Source organism: Gorilla gorilla, chromosome 10, assembly GCF_029281585.2.
Source record: "Gorilla gorilla gorilla isolate KB3781 chromosome 10, NHGRI_mGorGor1-v2.1_pri, whole genome shotgun sequence".
Classification (NCBI taxonomy): Eukaryota; Metazoa; Chordata; class Mammalia; order Primates; family Hominidae; genus Gorilla; species Gorilla gorilla.
The window spans coordinates 58,908,869-58,931,552 of NC_073234.2; the positions used below are offsets into that span (position 1 = coordinate 58,908,869).

Here is a 22,684-nt window from a genome sequence, read left to right on the forward strand (position 1 = left end):
AAAAATAATTTTTTTTTAATTAATTAATTAATTTTAAAAAAGGTGCTGGAGAGAGCAATAAGAAAGACTCATGGGGTCAGGATAATAACCACATTTAGGGGTGTGAACAAACACAGTGATGATACTGGTGTCAGGTCTGGAATTTGACTTTGCCTTACCTACAAGGTTATAAATTAAGACTGTTACTGTTTCCTGGATCCTAGCAGACTTCTGGGTCAGAGAAAAAACTTTATCACTCATAGCATAGCAACACAAGCATTGGCATGTTTGTGTCAGTTCTCTCTGGTACCAAGTCCAGGGGTAACATGATATAAGCCTAGATAAATGTGGCACATGCAGTGGGTGTGGGTCACAACTGAGGAACACTGAACTTAAGGAACCCACCATTTTTACACCAAGCAATAAGCAAGCCTGCTGTTTGACAAACAGGGAGACATTACTCTGGCCTTCAAGATTGCTCATTACAAACACATCTCTGAGAACTACCCTGAATAATGAGTGACCAGGGTCTTGCATATCTTGGCAAGATGTGCAGGAGTGCAAGACACCCATGGAGGACTGTCTCTCCTAACAACTGGGAGCCAGATTTCCCATAGATGGAAAAAGGAGATAAAAGTATGCAATAAAAGAAAAGGTAATGCCATGATCTCATAGTCATGAATACACATAAACACTGTATAAAAATAAATGCAGAAGTAAAAGTCTGTGTGTGTGTCTGTGTGTTCAGATTCTTAGCTTCAAAAAATCACTCTCCACTATAGAAGGCCTGTGCTCCTTGGAGAAACACCTGAATTTAGAGTGAGGCAGAGAAGCTTCAGAAGAGACTGAAACATCTTGTGTCAGAAAGAGGTGACCAAAGAATGACGTGGACATGTCAAAACAACACAGATGACCTTGGTTTGGCAATGGATTCTTAGATATGACACCAAAAGCATGAGTAACAAAAGAAAAAAATTAGATAAATTGGACTTCATCAAAATTTAAAATGTGCATCAAAGAATATTATCAATGAAGTAAAAAGACAATCAACAGAATGGAAGAAAATATTGCAAATCATGTATCACGTACAGTTTAATATCATACTCCTAAAATTCAACAACAGAAAGACAAAAAACCCAGTTAAAAAAAATAAAAAAACTCAAAACAGACGTTACTCCAAAGATATACAAATGAACAATAAGCACAAGAAATGATGTTCATCATCACTAGTCATCATTAGGAAAATGCAAATCAAAACCACAATAAGATATGACTTTACACTCATGAGGATGGTTACACACACACAGACACAAACACATGGAATATAACAAGCATTGGCAAGAACGTGGAGCAACTGGGAACTTTATACATTGCTAACAGGAAAGTAAAATGGTGCTGCCACTAGGGAAAATGGCTTGATGGTTCCTCAAAAAGATAAGCATAGATTACCATATGATTCAGTAATTCCACTCTTACATATGTACCCAAAAAACTGAAAACACGGACTCAAAAGAGGTATTTGTAGGCCAATGTTCACTGTAGCATTATTCACAATGCCAAAAGTTGAAAACAATTCAAATGTGGGTTTCTGTACCCACCAGAATTAAATTAATTCTATTCAACACTGTCAACAGAATTAATGCTCATGAATTGTGTACATAAAAATTGTGTAAATGGCATACTTTATTATGTTACATATATTCTGTCACAAGCAAATATTTGAAAAACAAAACCAACCAACCACAGAAGCTAACTTGAAGGGACTCTCACTGGCCAAATTTAAGCATCAAAATAGTGACAGCAATGAATTACAACTCGCTGAATAAAATAGGCATTTATTAGTCCATACATATATAAACAAAGTTTTGTCTGTTTTAAGGGAGTAAAGAGGTGAGGAGAATGTTCTTCCTTACAATAGAATGCCAGCATAATAAATATAGAAAGAATGGTCTAACCACCCATTAAAACCCATTATATTTGTCTTAGTACGGTTGGACTGCCGTAACAAATTATCATAGGCTTAAACAACAAACTATTTATATTTCTCATAGTTCTGGAGCTGGGAAATCCAAGATCAAGGTACCAGCAGATCTGGTGTCCAGTGAGGACTTTCTTCTTGGTCTGACGATGGTTGTCTTCTCATTGTATACTCACATGGTGGAGAGCAAGCTCTTATGTCTCTTCTTAATAAGGCACCAATCCCATTCATGAGGAATCCACCTTTATGACCAAATCTCACCTCCTAAAAGGCCTAACCTCCTAATACTATCACAATGGGGGGCTAAGGTTTCAACATGAATTTGGGGGGACATAAATACTATGTCCATAATATTGATAATTAACTCAGGCAAAACCATCAGTGGATGCTAAAACTAGCAGCTGAAAGTGGAACAGGAAATGATTCAATCATATAGTTTCAAAGTAACTCCACACAAAGCAATTTCAGGGGGAAGGACAACTTAACAGTAAAGAAACTTTGCAGACTCCATCTTAAACAAGTGATGAAAGTCAACTATACCAATAACGACACAAACAACATGTACAGCCTATAGGAAGAAAAAGAATTCGGCGGCTGGGCGCGGTGGCTCATGCCTGTAATCCAAGCACTTTGGGAGGCCAAGGTGGGCAGATCACGAGGTTAGGAGTTCAAGAGCAGCCTGGCCAACATAATGAAACCTCGTCTCTACTAAAAATACAAAAATTAGCCAGGGGTGGTGGCACACGCCTGTAGTCCCAGCTACTTGGAGGCTGAGGCAGGGGAATCACTTGAATCTGGGAGGCAGAGGTTGCAGTGAGCCGAGACCACACCATTGCACTCCAGCCTGGGTGACAGAGTGAGACCTCAGCCTGGGTGACAGAGTGAGACCTCATCTCAAAAAAAAAAAAAAAAAAAAGAATTCAGCATCACTTCAGGAACTGTCCTGGCAAAAACGTATAACCTAGACCTAATCTCTAATCATGAAGAAACACTGGACAAACCTAAACTGAGAAAGAAAAAAAAAAAAACTTGCCCTGTATTCATCTTGCCAAAAACACTAAACCATAAAAATCAAGGGAAGAATAAGGAGCTGTTCCAGATTGAAGAAGCTTATGAAAATGTGACTTATGAGCCCAGATTAAAGTTTTTTGCTATAAAGCACATTACTGGGGACATTTCTGGAGACATTAATGAAATCTCTAGTGAAGGGTTACATAGGAGTTCTTTCAGTTATTCTTGCAATTTTTCTTTTTCTTTTTTTTTTTTTTTTTTTGAGACGGAGTCTTGCTCTGTCACCCAGGCTGGATGGAGTGCAATGGGTGATCTCAGCTCACTGCAGCCTCCATCTCCTGAGTTCAAGTGATTCTCCTGCTTCAGCCTCCCGAGTAGCTGGGACTACAGGTGTTTGCCACCATGCCTGACTAATTTTTGTATTTTTTGTGGAGACAAGGTTTTGTCATAATGGCCAGGCTGGTCTCAAACTCCTGACCTCACGTGATCTGCCTGTCTCAGCCTCCCAAAATGTTGGGATTACAGGCGTGAGCCATCCCACCTGGTCAATTTTTCAAATCTTTTAATATTTTCTTCCTACAGCACAAAGAATCACTTTGTACACCCCACTGACAAAAACAAAAATACTGACATGGCTTTCCTAACTGCTCAGAACATTACCAATAGATGTAACAATTCTCTTTGCATGGTTCACAATGCATTAAATCTTTTTCTACAACAACAGCTATTTTCTGTTCACAAAGTCTTTCAAGTAGGAAATCGTCAATGAGCCCACCTGATATAGAGAACAGCTTACAGAAGCCAGATAGATGCCAGGCAGTAAAAGCTATAGCTACTGTGATAGCATAAAACCTGAGACATTATTGAAGATAACTCAGACGTCAAGTGAAGACACAAGCAGGTGTGGACAGTACAAATACTCTCTATTCCCTGCTTTTTCTTTGTAAAAATTATGTTTTGTTATTTGTTAAATATGTATAATTCATATTAAAATGTAGGCTACATGAAGACAGAGGCTTTATATTCCCAGAGACTAGAAGAGCATTTGACATATCAGATACTACAAGAAATATTTAATAAATGAATGAATATACCATACAGAATGAACTCCATACTCTGAAAACAGAGAATATACCTTGTTTTAATGCCCATGGTACAGTTATGGAAGCTGATCAACTAATGAACCATTAATAATCAGTGGATTTTGAAAGTAAAATTACAGTACAGGCAACATTGTGATCACAGAATAATTAGAATACAATATGTCAGAATCTGTGTAAATTACTATATATCAGAATCATGGGATACTGTCATGGCACTACTTAAAGGAAATTTCAAACTACTTATATTAGTAAATAAGAAAGAAAAATAATTATCTAAATTAAAATGTTTAGATTTTTATTTAAAAAATGAAACACACATGTTAAACCATTTTTAGCAGGCAAACTGACATCTATTAATATTTAAAATACATATATATACCCACTGACCCAGAAATTCTGCTTCTAGTAACCTATCTCGTAAAAACTAAAGTACTATTTCATGAAAATATTATGTACTAGAATTTACTGCAGCACTGTTTTGTACTGTAAACAGAGTGACCAGCTAAATTATTTGACATATCCTCACCATGGACTATTACTTGACCATTAAAAAGATTCAATTTGGCCGGGAACAATGGCTCACGCCTATAATCCCAGCACTTTGGGAGACCAAGGCAGGAGGATCGCTTGAGCCCAGGAGTTCAAGACCATCCTAGGCAATAAAGTGAGACCTCATCTCTACAAAATAGTTAAAAAATAAAATAAAATAAAATAAAATAGATGGGTGTGGTGGCATACACCTGTGGTCCTAGCTACTCAGGAGGCTGAGGCAGGAGGAATGCTTAAGCCTGACAGATCAAGGCCACAGGGAGCCGTGACCACACCATTGCATTCAAGCCTGGGTGGCAGAACTTTGTCTCAAAACAAACAACAAAAAAAGACTCAATTAAATGATCAAAAACCCTAAATGTTTATGAATATAGAGAAAAATATAGAAGAACTTATACCAAGATGTTATCATGGCTGTGGGGATTAGAGATTTATATATATGTTTTTATTTCATTTATGTAAAATGTTATATACATACACAAAATGTTATAAAAAAAAGACAGGAAGAGAAAATTAAAAGTAACATAAAAACTGTTATTTTACAAACTGAAAAATCACAATGGGAAAGATATAGAATCAACCTAAATGTCCGTCAATGGATGACTGGATAAAGAAAATGTAGTACATATATACAATGGCATACTATTCGGCCATAAAAAAAGAATGAAATCATGTCTTCTGCAGCAACATGCATGGAACTGCAGGCCATTATCTTAAGTGAAACAACTCAGAAACATAAAGTCAGAGACTGAATGTTCTCACTTCTCACTAATAAGTGGAAGCTAAACAATGTGTACATATGGACATAGTGGAATGACAGACAGAGATGTGGAAGGGTGGGAGGCGAGTGAGGGATGAGAAATTACTTAATGGGTACAATATACATTATTCAAGTGGTGGATACACTAAAAACCCAGACTTCACCACTACACAATATATTCATGCAACAAAACTGCACTCGTATCCATCAAATTTATACAAATAAAAATTAATATAAATAAATAAAAACAAGCTAAAATAAATTTCTTGGGAGATATTTCTTCGGAGGAGAAAGATAAGCCACTAGCTGATCTAATTTTTAAAAGTGTTTTACAATTCTGCCTTTCACATAGGTCTTAATTATGTCAGATATTATTTGGATATATCAGCTTCCAATGTCATGTTTTTGAAATGTTTGTCCCAGCACACTATTTATTGAAAAGTTCATTCTTTCTCCATTGGATTTGTAATGCCACTGCTACTGTACCCCAAACTCCAGATATATCTAGTTTTATTTGCAGACTCTGTTTCACTGGTCTATTTGACATCAACAGTACAACACTGTTTACATCACTACAGCTTTATAATTATGCACATATGGTATCTTGAGTCTTCACATCTTTTTCAAGGCATTTTTGCCATTTAGCCCTTTACTCTTTCATATTAGTCTTAAAATCAACTTGTCAACTTCCGTGCAAAATAAAAAATAAAAAAAATTTTGATCTTTGACTGGAACCAAATTGAATTACCACCTTAATTTGAGGAGAACTGACACTTATATGATACTGAGTCTTCCTCGCTAAGGATGTCATGATTCTCCTTTTACTCTGATTCACTTTTATTTCCTTTAGAAATGATTTGTAATTTCCTTGTATAGGCCTCATACACTTTTGGTGAGTTTATTCCTATCACTCATTACAGTTTTCATGCTATAGTATTTTGAAAACAAATTTTCTAATTTATGCTGATAGCTGATCTTATTACATTGGACCTTGCTTATTTCCTAATAGTTCTTACAGTCTATAGACTTTCCTAGATTTTCTGCATAATTATATCATCTTTAAGTAGTTGCGTTTTTCATTCTAATTCCTACAACTTATTTATTTTTCGCATTACTGTAGGCGTTGTTACCATGTTGAGTGGAAGCAGTGACTAGGTGTCATTGTTTTGTTCTGATTTTAAAGCAAATGTTTCTAGTTTTACCATTCAGTACAGCAAATGCCCAATTACCCGGTCAAGGAAATTCTCTTTCCATTCCCAGCTGGCTATTTTTATAACTACTTAGTGATTAATTTTATCAAAGCATTTTTTTTCGGCATCTATTCTATTGCTTCTTTTGGAAGAAACAGTCTGCCATGGGTTCTGAATGTCCCTGCACATAATTGCCATGTATGCCAAATTCCAAGACCTAACTATCCACTGACACTGAACAGTTTCTGTAGCTGGTTACAGAGACAATTAAATAGGTTAAGGTGACCACAATGTGACTACTATGGCAGGTCACTCCCAGGGAAAGGAGGACTAGCTTGCTTTCTGCTTTCTACAAAAGGTACCAAGCTCTTGACCCTGGGTTCCACAGCCACAGCGTATCCCACTGTGTGCATAGTCACCATCTGTGCCTATCACATCGCCCTGTGGGATTTGGGGACAGGGAACCTACACTACAATGCTGATCCTCCTGCTGATTGCTGTGCTGTGAATAAAAATCTGTCTTGCTCTGATCCACTGAATCTTGTCTACTTTTGGCATCTTTGGAGTTGTGACAGTTGATGCCTTGCCACTCTCTATGAGACTGGGGTTATTTTCCCTGATAGTTCATAAGAAATCTCTACAAGGCTCCTTTTACAACTTTCGATACCACCACTGTGATGTCATTTAAAAACAAAAACTATCAATCGATTTAAATGTATCCATCGTTTCTTTCCCACAACTATTCTATTAGATGCCCTCTGTAAGTAATCAAAGCCAACAATGATTGAGGCCCTTGCAAAATGTGTTTCCCAAAAGAACTTTATTAATTAAAGAAACTGAGATGCCTTATAATAGACTTTGTAAGAACCCAAATATTTCCAGAATACTTCTGAAAAAAAGCCTTACTTTCTAATTAAGCAAACCTATCAAATCAAATACTAATTAAGCAAACCTCATAATCCATACCACATATTAATAATTTAATAATTAGATTGCAAAACTAAATCACAATAGTTCTTTTTTTTTTTTTTTTTTAGGCGGAGTCTCACTCTGTTGCCCAGGCTGGAGTGCAGCTGCACGATCTCAGCTCACTGCAACCTCCACCTCCCAGGTTCAAGCAATCCTCCTGCCTCAACCTCCCTAGTTGCTGGGATTACAGGCACCCGCCACCATGCCCAGCTAATTTTTTTTTCTTTTTTTTTTTGTATTTTTAGTAAAGGCAGGGTTCCACCATGTTGGCCAGGCTGGTCTCAAACTCCTAACCTCAAGTGCTTTGCCCGCCTTGGCCTCCCAAAGCACGGAGATTAACAGTGTGAGCCACCGCACCAGGCCCAAATATTTTTAAATATTTTTTTATGAGTTACAAAATGCCAAGAGATGTGAAACACTAGTTATCAGTGCTATTATACTACATAGTCACAAAAAGAATATAATGCTTGTTGCTTTCAAAATTTAAAATCCCAGTAAAATATTTCATCTATGTGCCTTGAGTCTGTATTTCCAAAGCAGACATCACGGTGAGTCAAGTATCAAAGTACTTATGCTATTATTTTTATCCTTTTACCTGTATTCAGGTTGCCTGCTTGCAGAATGATCGTCTCTTGTCCATCTATAACCAGATTCATCCTGTAACATAAAAAAGCTACTTAGCTATTTGTTTACATTATTTTGGACAAGTGGGATATATCTAACAATACTACCAGAAACTAGACTGAATTTCCCTAAACTTCAAAGGCATAAAAAGGGAAAAACATTCAGCAAGTCATCCATTTCAACAACTGAAAGAGTAGACTGACTGAGAACCTGTGGTACCATTTATCTCTATTAAAATGCTTAAATTATTTCTTTGGTAGACTCAAACAAGCTAATTGCCAAAGATACATATATCAATATCACAACAGTAAAGGGCTATTTGAGGACAAAGTCTAAATTTAATAAAGCACACATTTCTCGACCTCACATTTTTCCTTCTGTCAAGTTCTCTCACCAATTTTCAGTTTCAAGCCCAATGAAAAACTTGCTACTTTCCCATTTTTCCTGCTCAAGTTTTATTTTCTCACCTTATTTTCAATTAAAAACCAAACTGGAAACAATATAAGAAACTGTCACTTATTGATAATCTATATCAGAATAAGATTTAAATTTATTTAAGTTTAAATAAATTTAAAATTAATCAAACAAAGCACATTTTGTTCTCTAAGACATATCTGCAAAGGTACATAAAAAAGAACCATATAGCAATCCACACCAAATTACTTTAAAATTACACACAGAATTGGCCAGGCGCAGTGGCTCACGCCTGTAATTCCAGCACTTTAGGATGCCAAGGAGGGTATATCACTTGAGTTCAGGATTTCGAGACCAGCCTGGCCAACATGGTGAAACCCCATCTCTACAAAAATTAGCCGGGCACAGTGGCGTGCACCTATAGTCCCAGCTACTCGGGAGGCTGAGGCAGGAGAATTACTTGAACCCAAGAGCCGGAGGTTGTACTGAGCCAAGTTCGTGCCACTGCACTCCAGCCTGGGCAACAGAATGAGACTCTGTCTCAAAAAATAAATAAAGAAAATTATACATAGAATAATACAATATGCAAATTACGTATCAGGAAAACGCATTCGTCTAAAATAAATATCCTCATCTTCCTCTTCAGCATCACACACTCTATTCTTATATAAATAAAATATAATCATTTTCCATCTCAATATTAAATATAAACACAATTCAAAACTTAACAGTACTAATAAAATATTAAATCAAGTAATCTGCATTACATAACTGAACTCTATATAAGAATTAGTGTCATGAGACTCTTAAGGATCACAAGTATGCTTGTTTGTTTGAAGAGAATTTAAAGAAAAAATGTTATACACACAAAAGTATAAAGACAAACACAATTGGTAACAATATTAGAAAAAACTGCCATTGAAGCTTTATTATGCTACAAGTTTTTAGAAAAAAAAATCATTTTCATTAGGTTTCAAATACAAACTGGTCCAATGAATAGAAAACTCACATAGGATTTTCATAAAAGTGGTAATAACTGAGACGGTGCACCAAAATCTCAAACTTTCACCACTATTCAACTCATCCATGTAACCAAAAGCTACTTGAACCCCAAAAGCTACTGAAATAAAATAAAAAATTTAATAAATATGAGGACCACAAAAAGCAGCATGACATTCAAAAGCTGAATAAAATAAAAATCAATTCTGTGAAAACTAAGAAAGCTATAAAACCCCAAACTTTAGAAACAAACACGAGAAAACACTGAATAGTCTCATTACAACTTTGGAATTGTTAGGGGTCACTATGATGCAGTAGTAAGAGAAACCAGACTCCCATACATACCGATCCTGAGTAAATCACCTTACCTCCATTTCTTCAAGCGTAAAGTATGAAAACTAATTCCAACAGCCAATGTGAGGTCAAATTATTTTATAAACAGGGTTTGAATATGTACTGTTAATTGTCATATTACACAGTAGGAAAGGGGGAAAAAGAGAAAAGGTGGGAAAACAACCTAGCTGAGGAATACTGAAAACATGCAAGGTAGGACAGAGGAATTCCATCACAGAATAGTATTAAGTTCAATTACAGATTACTGCAACATTAAATACATACTTCTAGATTATTAAGAATGCTCAAGAGAAGCGAGTTGTAATAGTAATAATAGCAGCTAACTTTTTTTTTTTTTTTGAGACAAAGTCTCGCTCTGTCACCCAGGCTGGAGTGCAGTGGCGCGATCTCGGCTCACTGCAACCTCCACCTCCCAGGTTTAAGCAATTCCCCTGCCTCAGCCTCCCAAGTAGCTGGGATTACAGGCACCCACCACCACACCTGGCTGATTTTTGTATTTTTAGTAGAGACAGGGTTTCACCATGTTGGCCAGACTGGTCTCGACCTCCTGACTTCAGGTGATCCACCTACCTAAGCCTCCCAAAGTGCTGGGATTACAGGTGTGAGCCGCTATGCCCAGCCAGCTAACATTTTTAAATTGCTTCCTATGACGATGTTTTGAGTGCTTTCTAATCTCAGTTAATAAATAGACTTTAGGCTGGGAGTGGTGGCTCACGCCTATAATCCTAACACTTTGGGAGGCCGAGGTGGGCCTCCCACTTGATCATCAAGTGGCCTCCCACTTGATGTCAGGAGTTCAAGACCAGCCTGGCCAACATGGTGAAACCCTGTCTCTACTGAAAATACAAAAATTAGCCAGGCACGGTGGCACGTGCCTGTAATTCCAGCTACTTGGGAGGGTGAGGCAGGAGAATCACTTGAACCCAGGAGGCACAGGTTGCAGTGAGCCGAGATCGTGCCACTGCACCCCAACCTGGGGGACAGAGTAAGACTCTGTCTCAAAAAAAAAAAAAAATTAAGTGGGTTATCTAGTAAGAAATGGTAACCACCTGCTCATCACTTATTAAGTACCAAGACAACAGATTACCTTTAAATGGTTTTGCAAATCCCTGCCAATTTAGGGGAATAAAAAAAGCAGGCTGGTTGGAATTAATTTCATTTAGATAGTGCCACCCAGAGTGCTTACCTACTTTGTCCAGTACCCCAAGATTCTTGACTATTAGGTCCCATCTGACAGCTCCAGCAGGCAATTCACGTGAGAGCATCAAGCAGAAAGTGTTTATTCAACTGCTTTCACGGCCGTCACATAAATTTTTAAATTACATTAATTTTAAACTTATAAGAAATAACAATTAGTACATGGGGGAAATTTACATACTCCTCTGTGAGGTGGACCACTTCTTCGATCATGAGAAAAACTGCGGCCCTCGTCATAGTCTCGGTAATCAACATGACTGTAATATCTATTGTAGCTTCCTTCACCAGGTCTGTCTAGCAGTGGTGGTTTCTTTGGCACAATATTAACTAGTCTATTGTAGCCATCCTAAAACAGACAAAAAGAAATATATACAAATCACTAATTTCTCTATTTGGTTTTGGAAAGGTTTTTAAAAAGCACAGGAGTTCTTACCCTTAATCGAATGAGCTAAATGTATAAACAAAAGCATTAATGAAATAACATAAACATAACTAATACTAAGGTCTTCACGTGGATTAAAGCAAATCAAGTTGTTCAACGAAGAAAGCCAGGTGTTCAAAATGACATGCAGCAATGCGAAAACCAATCATAAGTAAAAGAAAAAATACAATATTATCATTTTAGTAAAAAATAAACTTAAGACAGAATGTTACAGTAGCTCTATCCCTAATTGCCTAACAATTTTAGAAATAAAATTATGTAAGACAGCTCTCATATTTGGTCTACTATACTATTTAGAAGAAATATTAGCTATTTCCCCACGAGCAACAGCTAATGATGATATTGAGCCAGAATGATCAAAAGGAAACATTTTGCTATTTTTCCAGCAGTAATGGAGGGAGGAGATTGGCTTTACAGGTCTAGAAGCAAAATAAAAGCTGATATAAAATTTGAACTAATTTTCGAAGTACTGGAATACATTGTTAATGTTTTAAAAAATGAGTAGGTTTTCTGTGAGACATGGGGAATTGGACGCAGGGAGAACATATGTCTTAGGTTAGTAGCTGCTATAAAATAACAAAAACGATTATCCACAGAAAGAAGTAGAGAGCTACAGAACATATATCTGTACATAATCTGGTCTTGGGCATTCATGACACATCAATCAATATCAAATGAGATATACGTTAAAAAAAAAAAAGGAAAGCCTGATATAACATAAGATCAATATGAACTAACTAATCTGGAAAAAAACAAAACCCTCTCCCTCTCACCCTCCCCCTCTCCCTCTCCCTCTGCCGCTTGCCACGGTCTCCCCCTCTCCCTCGTCTCCCTCTCCCGCTTTCCAGGGTCTCCCTCTGTTGCCGAGGCTGGACTGTACTGCCGCGATCTCGGCTCACTGCAACCTCCCTGCCTGATTCTCCTGACTCAGCCTGCCGAGTGCCTGGGATTGCAGGCACGCGCCGCCACGCCCGACTGGTTTTTGTATTTTTTGGTGGAGACGCGGTTTCACAGTGTTGGCTGGGCTGGTCTCCAGCTCCTGACCTCGAGTGATCTGCCCGCCTCAGCCTCCCGAGGTGCCGGGATTGCAGACAGAGTCTCGCTCACTCAATGCTCAATGTTGCCCAGGCTGGAGTGCAGTGGCGTGATCTCCGCTCGCTACAACCTCCACCTCCCAGCCGCCTGCCTTGGCGTCCCAAAGTGCTGAGATTGCAGCCTCTGCCCGGCCACCACCCCGTCTAGGAAGTGAGGAGCGTCTCTGCCTGGCCGCCCATCGTCTGGGATGTGAGGAGCCCCTCTGCCCGGCCGCCCACTCTGGGAAGTGAGGAGCGCCTCTTCCTGGCTGCCATCCCATCTAGGAAGTGAAGAGCGTCTCTGCCCGGCCGCCCATCGTCTGGGATGTGAGGAGCCCCTCTGCCCGGCCGCCCAGCCTGGGAAGTGAGGAGCGCCTCTTCCTGGCGGTCATCCCGTCTAGGAAGTGAGGAGCATCTCTGCCAGGCTGCCCATCGTCTGGGATGTGGGGAGCGCCTCTGCCCGGCCACCACCCCATCTGGGAGGTGAGGAGCGCCTCTGCCCGGCGACCACCCCGTCTGGGAGGTGAGGGGCGCCTCCCCCGGCCGCCCGGTCTGGGAGGTGGGGGGCGCCCCCTCCCGGCAGCCGCCCCGTCTGGGAGGTGGGGGGCGCCCCCGCCCGGCAGCCGCCCCGTCTGGGAGGTGGGGGGGCGCCTCTGCCCGGCCGCCCCGTCTGGGGGGTGGGGGGCCCCCTCTGCCCGGCCACCACGTCTGGGAAGTGAGGAGCCCCTCTGCCCGGCCACCACCCCGTCTGGGAGGTGTACCCAACAGCTCATTGAGAACGGGCCATGATGACGAAGGCGGTTTTGTCGAATAGAAAAGGGGGAAATGTGGGGAAAAGAAAGAGAGATCAGATTGTTACTGTGTCTGTGTAGAAAGAAGTAGACATAGGAGACTCCATTTTGTTCTGTACTAAGAAAAATTCTTCTGCCTTGGGATGCTGTTAATCTATGACCTTACCCCCAACCCTGTGCTCACTGAAACATGTGCTGTGTCAACTCAGGGTTAAATGGATTAAGGGCAGTGCAAGATGTGCTTTGTTAAACAGATGCCTGAAGGCAGCATGCTCGTTAAGAGTCATCACCACTCCCTAATCTCAAGTACCCAGGGACACAAACACTGCAGAAGGCCACAGGGTCCTCTGCCTAGGAAAACCAGAGACCTTTGTTCACATGTTTATCTGCTGACCTTCTCTCCACTATTGTCCTATGACCCTGCCAAATACCCCTCTCCGAGAAACACCCAAGAATGATCAATAAATACTAAAAAAATTAAAAAAAAAAACAAAACAAAACTTACAAAATATAAAGCCCAACCTTCAGAGCTGTTTATCTATCATCCCTGAGCCTGTAAAATGAAATTAATACTAACACCTACCTCATGGCATTGTGAGGACTAAATGAGAAATGGAATGCAAAGTGTTTAGTACCGCGTTCAGGCACACACTAAGTGCTCAAAAAATGTTTGCTATATTCATTACTACTGTGCAAAGCTACGGAAAAAAATACTAAGTATCTCAAACTGTTTCCTTAAATTACTTCTTAGCCCTAATGACTACAACAATTCAATTGTTATTAAATGACTATATACTATTCAAATCTCTCAATAGCTAGGAAATTTGTCAATGGGTCAGGAAAAAATAAAATCAGTAGTTTGTATTTATTTGAGAGCTTAAAAGATCTAACTAATTTTTCCCATGGGGATGTAAGGTGGTTACCTCCTTTAGTATGTTAGATATTAAATTACAAGATATATTCTACATTTACATAAAATATGATACACAAATGAATATATTGACTCATTCTTCTACAAACTACCTTTCACAGAGATTTCAATTAAATTTAAGTAAATACTAAGCTGCCCAAAAAAAAAAAAGAAACTGACATTAAGCCAAAATTAGTAAAATTACAATTTACATCATTTCTAATTGAAAATTTGTCACTCATAAAATCAGAATAACTGACTTCTCCAAATTCCAATAAACCATAACAATCCATTACACAATATCCTTGTTTGTTTGTATACAATTATTTGGAGGGATGGTGGGGTGACTATGCATGCCTAAACACTTCTATGAATAGAGAGCTTATTATTTTACAAAGCACTCTGTTCCTCTGCTCAACTGCCCCAGTTATTAGAAAGTTATTTGGGGATTGTAAAATGTATTTGGTAAAACTTTGGCAGAAGTAAAATTCAAATCACACTTAGTTACTTATTTAAAAAAATTGCTTTACCAACTGAGGTAAATGAAAACAATCATTCTTTAAGTTGTTTAAGGCCGGGCATGGTGGCTCATGCCTGTAATCCTAGCACTTTGGGAGGTCAAGGCAGGTGGACCACTTGAGGTTAGGAGATTGAGACCAGCCTGGCCAACACGGTGAAACCCCGTTTCTACTAAAAAAAAAAAAAAAAAAAAAAAAAAAAAAAAAAATTGGCCAGGTGAGGTGTGCATGCCTGTAGTGCCAGCTACTCAGGAGGCTGAGGTAGGAGAATCGCTTGAACCCAGGAGGTAAAGGTTGCAGTGAGCTGAGCTCGCACCACTGCACTCCAGCTGGGGCAACAGAGCAAGACTCCATCTCAAAAAAATAAATAAAATAAAAATAAAAGCTGTTTAATCAGCAAAAGAAAAAAAAAATTCAATGACAGCTCTTATACCTGGCTATAAAGACCAAGTTGGTATTTCGAGAGTGTTCAAATATATGTACATTATACTATCTCTGCTCTGTAGATACCTGATCTTAAAGAAAACTCCCTAGCTATATGAAAAGATTTAAGGAAACAAAGATGACTGCAGGAGCCTGTAGCAAAGAGGACTGTATTTTTAAAGCGTTCGTGTCTTATCCAGGTATATCATTCAAGGATTTTTGTTCCCAATAAAATCTATGATGAGTGGCAAAGAATTCAGAATTTCCCTTTCAAATTCTTTGAGATGGAGTCTCACTCTGCGGCACAGGCTAGAGTGCAGTGGTGCAATCTCAGCTCACTGCAACCTACACCTCCTAGGTTCAAGTGATTCTCCTGCCTCAGCCTCCCGAGTAGTTGGGATTACAGGTGCATGCCACCATGCCCAGCTAATTTTTGTATTTTTAGTAGAGACAGGATTTCACCGTATTGGTCAGGCTGGTCTCGAATTCCTGACCTCAGGTAATCCACCTGCCTACGCCTCCCAAAGTGCTGGGATTACAGGCATGAGCCACTGCGCCCGCCCCTTTCAAAAAGATTATATTGTTGAAATTCAAACAGTATTTTTATTACCTGCATTGCCAGACATGAATACAAATAATAACACTGAAATTCTTATGCAAATCTTACATTAAGCTGTAAACATGTAATTTTCCTTTCTGTATGCTAACATAGGTACACAGACTTAAGGTACTACTGAAATGTTTGGAACCTCCATTTTAGAAAGATATTGGCAAAAAGTCAATTTAAAAATGGACAAAGACCATAAACAGGCATTTCTCCAAAGAAGACATAAAAATGGCCAGCTCCCCAGCTGTAGGCATCTTCCTAGGTTGCCTTGTACCTAGGCAAGCATTACACTTCTGGGAGAACAGTAGCCAATAGCTGATTGGCATTCTGGCCCTGGTTCATGCCACCTCTATGTTGACTACACCAGGATGCTAGTTGAAAAGAAACAAACAAACAAAAAGGCCAGCTGGGCGCAGCTGCTCACACCTGTAAGCGCAGATACTTGGGAGGCTAAGGTGAGAGGATCCCTTGAGCCTAGGAGTTCAAGGCTGCAGTGAGCTGACTGGTGACTGCACTCCAGCCTGGGAAAACAGAGTGAGATGCCATCTCCAAGTAATAATAATTTTTTTAAAAAAAGGTCAACAGTTATATGAAAAGGTGCTTGACATCACTAACCACAGGGAAAATGCAAATTAAAACCACTATGAGATACCCCCTCACACCCTTAAGGATGGCTATGGTCAGAAAGACAAGAGATAACAAATGTTGGTGAGGGTATGAGGGAAAGAGAACCCTAATACATTGTTGGTGGGAATGTAGACTGGTACAGCCATTATGGAAAACGGTATGGAAATTCCTAGAGAAAGTAAAAATAAAACTACCACATGACCTAGTAATCCCGCTTCTGGGTATACTGTATACCCAAAGGCGATGAAATCACCACCTGTTCAAGATATTCACACTTCCATGTTCACTGCAGCATTATTTACAATTGCCAAATTTAGAAACAACTTAAGTTCCCATGGATGAACAAATGGATCAAGAAAATCTGGTATATAAATATATTAGTGGAATATTATTCATCCTTATAAAAAGAGGGAGATACTGCTATTTACAACACATGGATATACCCGAAGGACATTATGCTAAGTGAAATAAGCTAGATACACACACAAAAAAATATTGCATGATAATCATTTATATGTGGAATTTAAAAAAAACAAAAAAGAGCTCAAATACACAGAGACAGAGGATGAAACTGGTTACCACGGGTAGGGGAAGAAATGGGGAATGGTAAGTCAAGGAATACAAAATAGTTAAGTAAGATGAATAAGTCTAGAGGTCTAATGTACAATATGAGGGCCGAAATTAATAAAATTGTATTGCATTCGAAATTTTTGTGAAATATACAAATTTTAGGTGTTCTTATCACACAAAAAGGTAACTATGTGGGATGATGAATATGTTTGTCTCCTTCACTACAGTAACCACTGTACTATGAATATGCATCCATGTGTACCTGCATCTATATGTATCCCATAACATCATGTTGTGAATCTCAAATATACACAATAAAATTTAATGTTAAAAATAAGTAAACAAATAAAAAATGGAAAGAAAAAAGAGGAAAATACTTTGAAAAACAATGGCACCATAATATACAAACCAGAAAAAAAAATTATGACTTATAAAGACTACCTTAAAAGGTTAACAGGGTCATTTTCAATTAATCAAAAAATAAACTCAATGGAGTTGAAACATTTCTATTATTTCAAATGCAGATATTTCAAATCTTGAATTTAAATATAAAATCTCAATTTACTCAATCAATGATATCAATTTTCACTGCTTCTATTTATTAAAAATATCTACATACTAATATAGATATTAATATATACCTACATATTAATGATTATATAAGTATCCTTATTAAAAAGATCAGAATTTTCTGTGGATGTTACTAGAATTTCCAAAAAATATGCATAGAATTTATTGGATTTGCTACTCCAAAGTTAGTATTAATGGTGTTAGTATTAATGGTATGATCAGTCAGACCAAAAATAAAAAGAATATGTAGCTCATTTAAAATGAAAGGTCTATCTATTGATAATTTACCTACTCTGGCAGGGTATTAAAAAAAAAACTTGCACATAAACTTAAATACTTTTGGAAAGTTATACTTCAATGAAATTTAAACTTTCAAATCTGTCATCATCTTAGGGATGAGGTCTCACCCCTAAGATTACTACTACAAGACCCTCTAAGTGTGCGTAATAAGAATTCTTCGGTTTGCTTACATTAATGAGAATCTGGTCAGAATAAAATACCTAGTTTTCCAAATGGTGAAATGGTTTTGTTAGAAAATAATCAGCTACTTCTTAATTTGCCATACATTCCAATATAACTATCTGTTACAGGAAATGCTTTCATTTTAGTAAGTAAAAGCACCAAGTTGATGGTTATTTGATTCAATATAAATATCTGTATCAAATTTTTCACACTGGCTGGGCACGGTAGCTCACACCTGTAATCCCAGCACTTTGGGAGGCTGAGGGGGGCAGATCAGCTTGAGGCCAGGAATTCGAGACCAGCCTGGCTAACATGGTGAAACCCCATCTCTACTAAAAATACACAAAATTAGCCAGGTTTAGTGGCACACATCTATAATCCCAGCTATATGGGAGGCTGAGGCACAAAAACTCCTTGAGCCTGGGAGGCAGAGGTTGCAGTGAGCCGAGATTATGCCACTGCACTCCAGCCTGGGCAACAGAGCAAGACTCTGTCTCAAAAAAAAAAAAAAAAAATCCACACTGTTGTTAAATCTCATAATTAACTAGGTAGAAATTGTATGAATTACCATGTTTCTTTAAAAATATTTCTTTTCCAATATGTCATTAAAATTTACTCATTTTAACATAAAATCATTTAATTTAAAATGAAAGTATTAATATAAAAGTATTAAGCCCATCCCCCCCAAACATTTTTATCTTCTAGTGACACATATTGAAATACTTATTGACATTTTAAGTGTGGTATCATGGTTTTACTTCAAAATAATCTAGGAGGGAAGAAAGTGGTAGAAGCATAGACAAAACAAGATTGGCAATGAAGCTGATAGTTGATTTCTCCTTTGGGAGTTGATCACATTAATGTGTGTTATTATATGCTTGATATTTCCCCTTATAAAACATCAAATAACAAAGAAAACACACTAACCTACCAAAGAAGTAAATACGATGGTATATGTAAATAATCAATGCCATTATGTCCTATCACAATCAACTTACAATGCAAATGTAAGCCTACAAAACCTTTATTGGTCTTATTTACTGCTCTATTCCCAGCACCTAGAACAGCACCTGGCACACAGTAAGCACCACATCCATAATATATATATTATATCCTGCTATCTCAATTTTATTTTACTTTTGGCATCACATGCTTTTTACAGAAAAGTACCATACAAACCATATCTAACTAAAATATTCTATTACACAGGCTGGTAGGCTTTTGCTTTCACAAGCTTGTAATTTCCTAACTCTGATCCCTATAGTCTATGACATACCTTCCTATTTTAGCACTTGTTGATTTATTTCACTCACTGATTCTTGAATGAAATATTGGTGTTTCTGAGTCATTCCAACGTCTTTTGGTGACAGTGTGTCAAAAACATGAAAACTGGTATTGACCCAGAGAGCTAAGACATCTTATTCGAGAATGTAGCCAAGAATTGATCACATTTCTTCTGAAAACAGTGACAACAAAAAGTTAAGTCCTTGCAATTCTGTCAGCAAAGAAAGTAAAACACCTCTTACGGCAACTCTACAGAAGGGAACATTACTAAATCAAACTCAGCAAAGAAACACTTTTTTTACATTTCATGTATGTAATTTTCCCATTTAAAAAACTATTAAAAAATTGCACTCTAGCTAATAATACGTATGCTTGAGTAGTTAACGGGAAGGATACCATTGTCCACAATTTACTTTGAAATGTATTCAAAAACACAGATGGATTAATTGCATGAATAAATACATGATAAAGCAAGCTTAGTAAAATGTTAATAGTTGAGTCTAAATGGGGAGTATATGGATGGTCACTATAAAAATTCTTTTGACTGATGTATGTTTGAAAAATTCCATAATAAAATATTGGGAAGTTGTACTTACATGGGAAAATTTACATGAACACTGATGACTGTATAAAACAATAATAATATGTGGGGCATAAAAAGAACAGAAATTTAAATATGCCTGTGAAGATTTTGAATAAAAGTGTTTCATGAAATAAGAATGTAAAGAAAAAATATTTCAACATTAATACATTTTAAACAATGTTATCTGGAATATGTATATAACTGAATTACTAAATTAAGTAGACCTGACTGTCAAGTTGATCAAAAGAAAAATTTCTGGATTATGGTTTGAGTACATTTACATTTGAGAACAGGTAGAACTGATATACATCCCATCTATTCCCTACAAAGGCTCCGATATTAACAAAATCATTTCTGGATTTACTAAAGGATTTATTTTTGATTGGCCAAACTCTCTAGGAGAGAGAAATAAACAATGACAAGAATTATAAAAAGATTCAATTAATCTAAGGAAGTAAATATTGTTATTTAACTACTTAATTACAAAAACTAATTATGTAACTCATGTTTACCACAAATGTGACAGAAAAATAACGTGTTGCTGCTCTTGACATCACTACTAGTCAATATTGTTCTCCCTGCTGCTGCCAAAACCAGAAAAATCTTTTAATGCAAAATAATGTATTTGTTAAAGAAACAGAAAAATGAAGCAGGGATAAGCAGATAGGACTGCTTCAGTCCCAGCTCTGTTGTAATTGCCCAGAATATAAACTGCTAGTGCTCTGATCCTAATTTCCAAACATTACAACTTTTAAAAATTCTGAAACTGGAACTTCTCTCCCATTTTCAAATAAGCTAATGAAAAAATTGACATTTTATGTTGCAGCTTCATTAAAATGTTCCATATTACCTATCTGTTCTCCAACAGGCTAAGAAGCTGGAACCCCATAAGTGGAAGTTTACATGTATTTAAAAGCCATTCTGGGCTGGGCATGGTGCCTCATGCCTGTAATCCCAACGAACTGGGAGGCCAAGGTGAGAGGATCACTTGAGCCCAGGGGTCTGAGGCTGCAGTGAGCTGTGGCTGCTCCACTGCACTTCAGCTGGGTGACATAGCAAGACCCTGTGTGTATGTACATATGAATGAATGAATGAATGAATGAATGAATGAATAAATGCCATTCTGTCACAAAACTTGATAAAGGTTAAGAAATCAGATAACTAAGCTCATAGAAATTATAGGTTTAAAGACAGAAAGCATGCTTTAAAAACAAGAGCTTTACAGGTATCTAGAAGTGTAGATATTCTGTGATGACTGATTTCCTTCCTATAGAAGCAGCATATATATTTACATACAAAATCTCTGTAGTGCACTTCCTTGAATTTTAGTCTGCTACCTACCTACCCAAGTTTAAGGCCAAATAAAAATTTCTGTGAAAGCCCCTTATAAAAGTGACTTACTATTTATACATAAAGAATTTAAAAGCAGCCGGGCGTGATGGCTCACACCTGTAATCCTAGCACTTTGGGAGGCCAAGGCGGGCAGATCACGAGGTCAGGAGATCGAGACCACCCTGGCTAACATGGTGAAACCCCGTCTCTACCAAAAATACAAAAAATTCGCCGGGCGTGGTGGCAGGTGCCTGTAGTCCCAGCTACTCGGGAGGCTGAGGCAGAAGAATGGCGTGAACCCGGGAGGCGGAGCTTGCAGTGAGCCGAGATCGCACCACTGCACTCCAGCCTGGGCGACAGAGCCAGACTCCGCCTCAAAAAAAAAAAAAAATAATAATTTAAAAGCATACCATAAAGCGCTAAAATAATGACTGGTACATTTGTTAAGCTGTATATTGAGGATAAGTTTGCCAAAACTCAAATTAAGTATAATTTAACATCAAAACCAAAGTATATCAGTGTTCAATTGTCTTTTCAGGTTTATCAAGGCTAGAAACTCAGAAAACAGCTGCTTTTATTAACGAGGTCATACTACTACAGAAGGTACCTTACCTTCCCAACAGTCACCACTTCACGTTGCACTTTATATCACATCTAGTAGTTCCTCAAATACATTTCTTTTGTATCAGAATTGATCATAAATGGGGCAAAGAGTGTACTAAGAAAAAAGGGAGAAGCCGGGCACGATGGCTCACGCCTGTAATCCCAGCACTTTGGGAGGCCGAAGTGGATCACCTGAGGTCAGGAGTTCGAAACCAGCCTGGTCAACATGGCGAAACCCCACCTCTACTAAAAAATACAAAAAATAGCCAAGCGTGGTGGTGGGCACCTGTAATCCCAGCTACTCAGGGAGGCTGAGGCACAAGAATCGCTTGAATCCGGGAGGCAGAGGTTGCAGTGAGCTGAGATCTTGCCACTGCACTCCAACCTGGGCGATAGAGCAAGACTCCATCTCAAAAAAAAAAAAAAAAAAAAAAAAAAAAGAAAGAAAGAAAAAAAGGGAGAGAAATGCAGTAAAATTGTTTTTTGATAAAGAACAGGATTCAAATACATAAAACAAAATAGAATGTTACCTTCCTCTATTCCAAGCACTAACGATAGTGGGTTATCAACTTAACTAGTTTTTTATTTTGAAAAAAAAAATCTGCCTTTTCAAAACTTTTGAGGTATGCCATACATATAAAAAAGTGTACAAATCACAAATGGATAAATTTTCACAAGGTGTTAAGTACCACCCAGATTAAGAAAGAGAATATTCCCAGCGCAGCAAAATCATTCATTGTGCGGTCTCCCAGTCACTACTTC

General features: G+C 38.0%; 1 protein-coding gene across 15 annotated transcripts in view; it reads right to left on the reverse strand.

Moving 5' to 3' along the window:
* Positions 1-22,684, reverse strand: part of PPHLN1 (periphilin 1) — a 124,123-nt gene that overhangs the window by 86,869 nt on the left and 14,570 nt on the right. For 11 of the 15 annotated variants that reach the window (XM_031001137.3, XM_055358057.2, XM_063694054.1 and 8 more), the window contains 2 exons: positions 11,309-11,473; positions 8,135-8,196 (listed from right to left, as the gene is read on the reverse strand). In XM_031001137.3, the coding sequence (XP_030856997.1) occupies positions 8,135-8,196; positions 11,309-11,473 (227 nt within the window). The remainder of the gene's footprint in view (positions 1-8,134; positions 8,197-11,308; positions 11,474-22,684) is intronic. The other 4 variants (XM_063694056.1, XM_063694055.1, XM_063694053.1 and 1 more) reach the window with 1 other exon arrangement.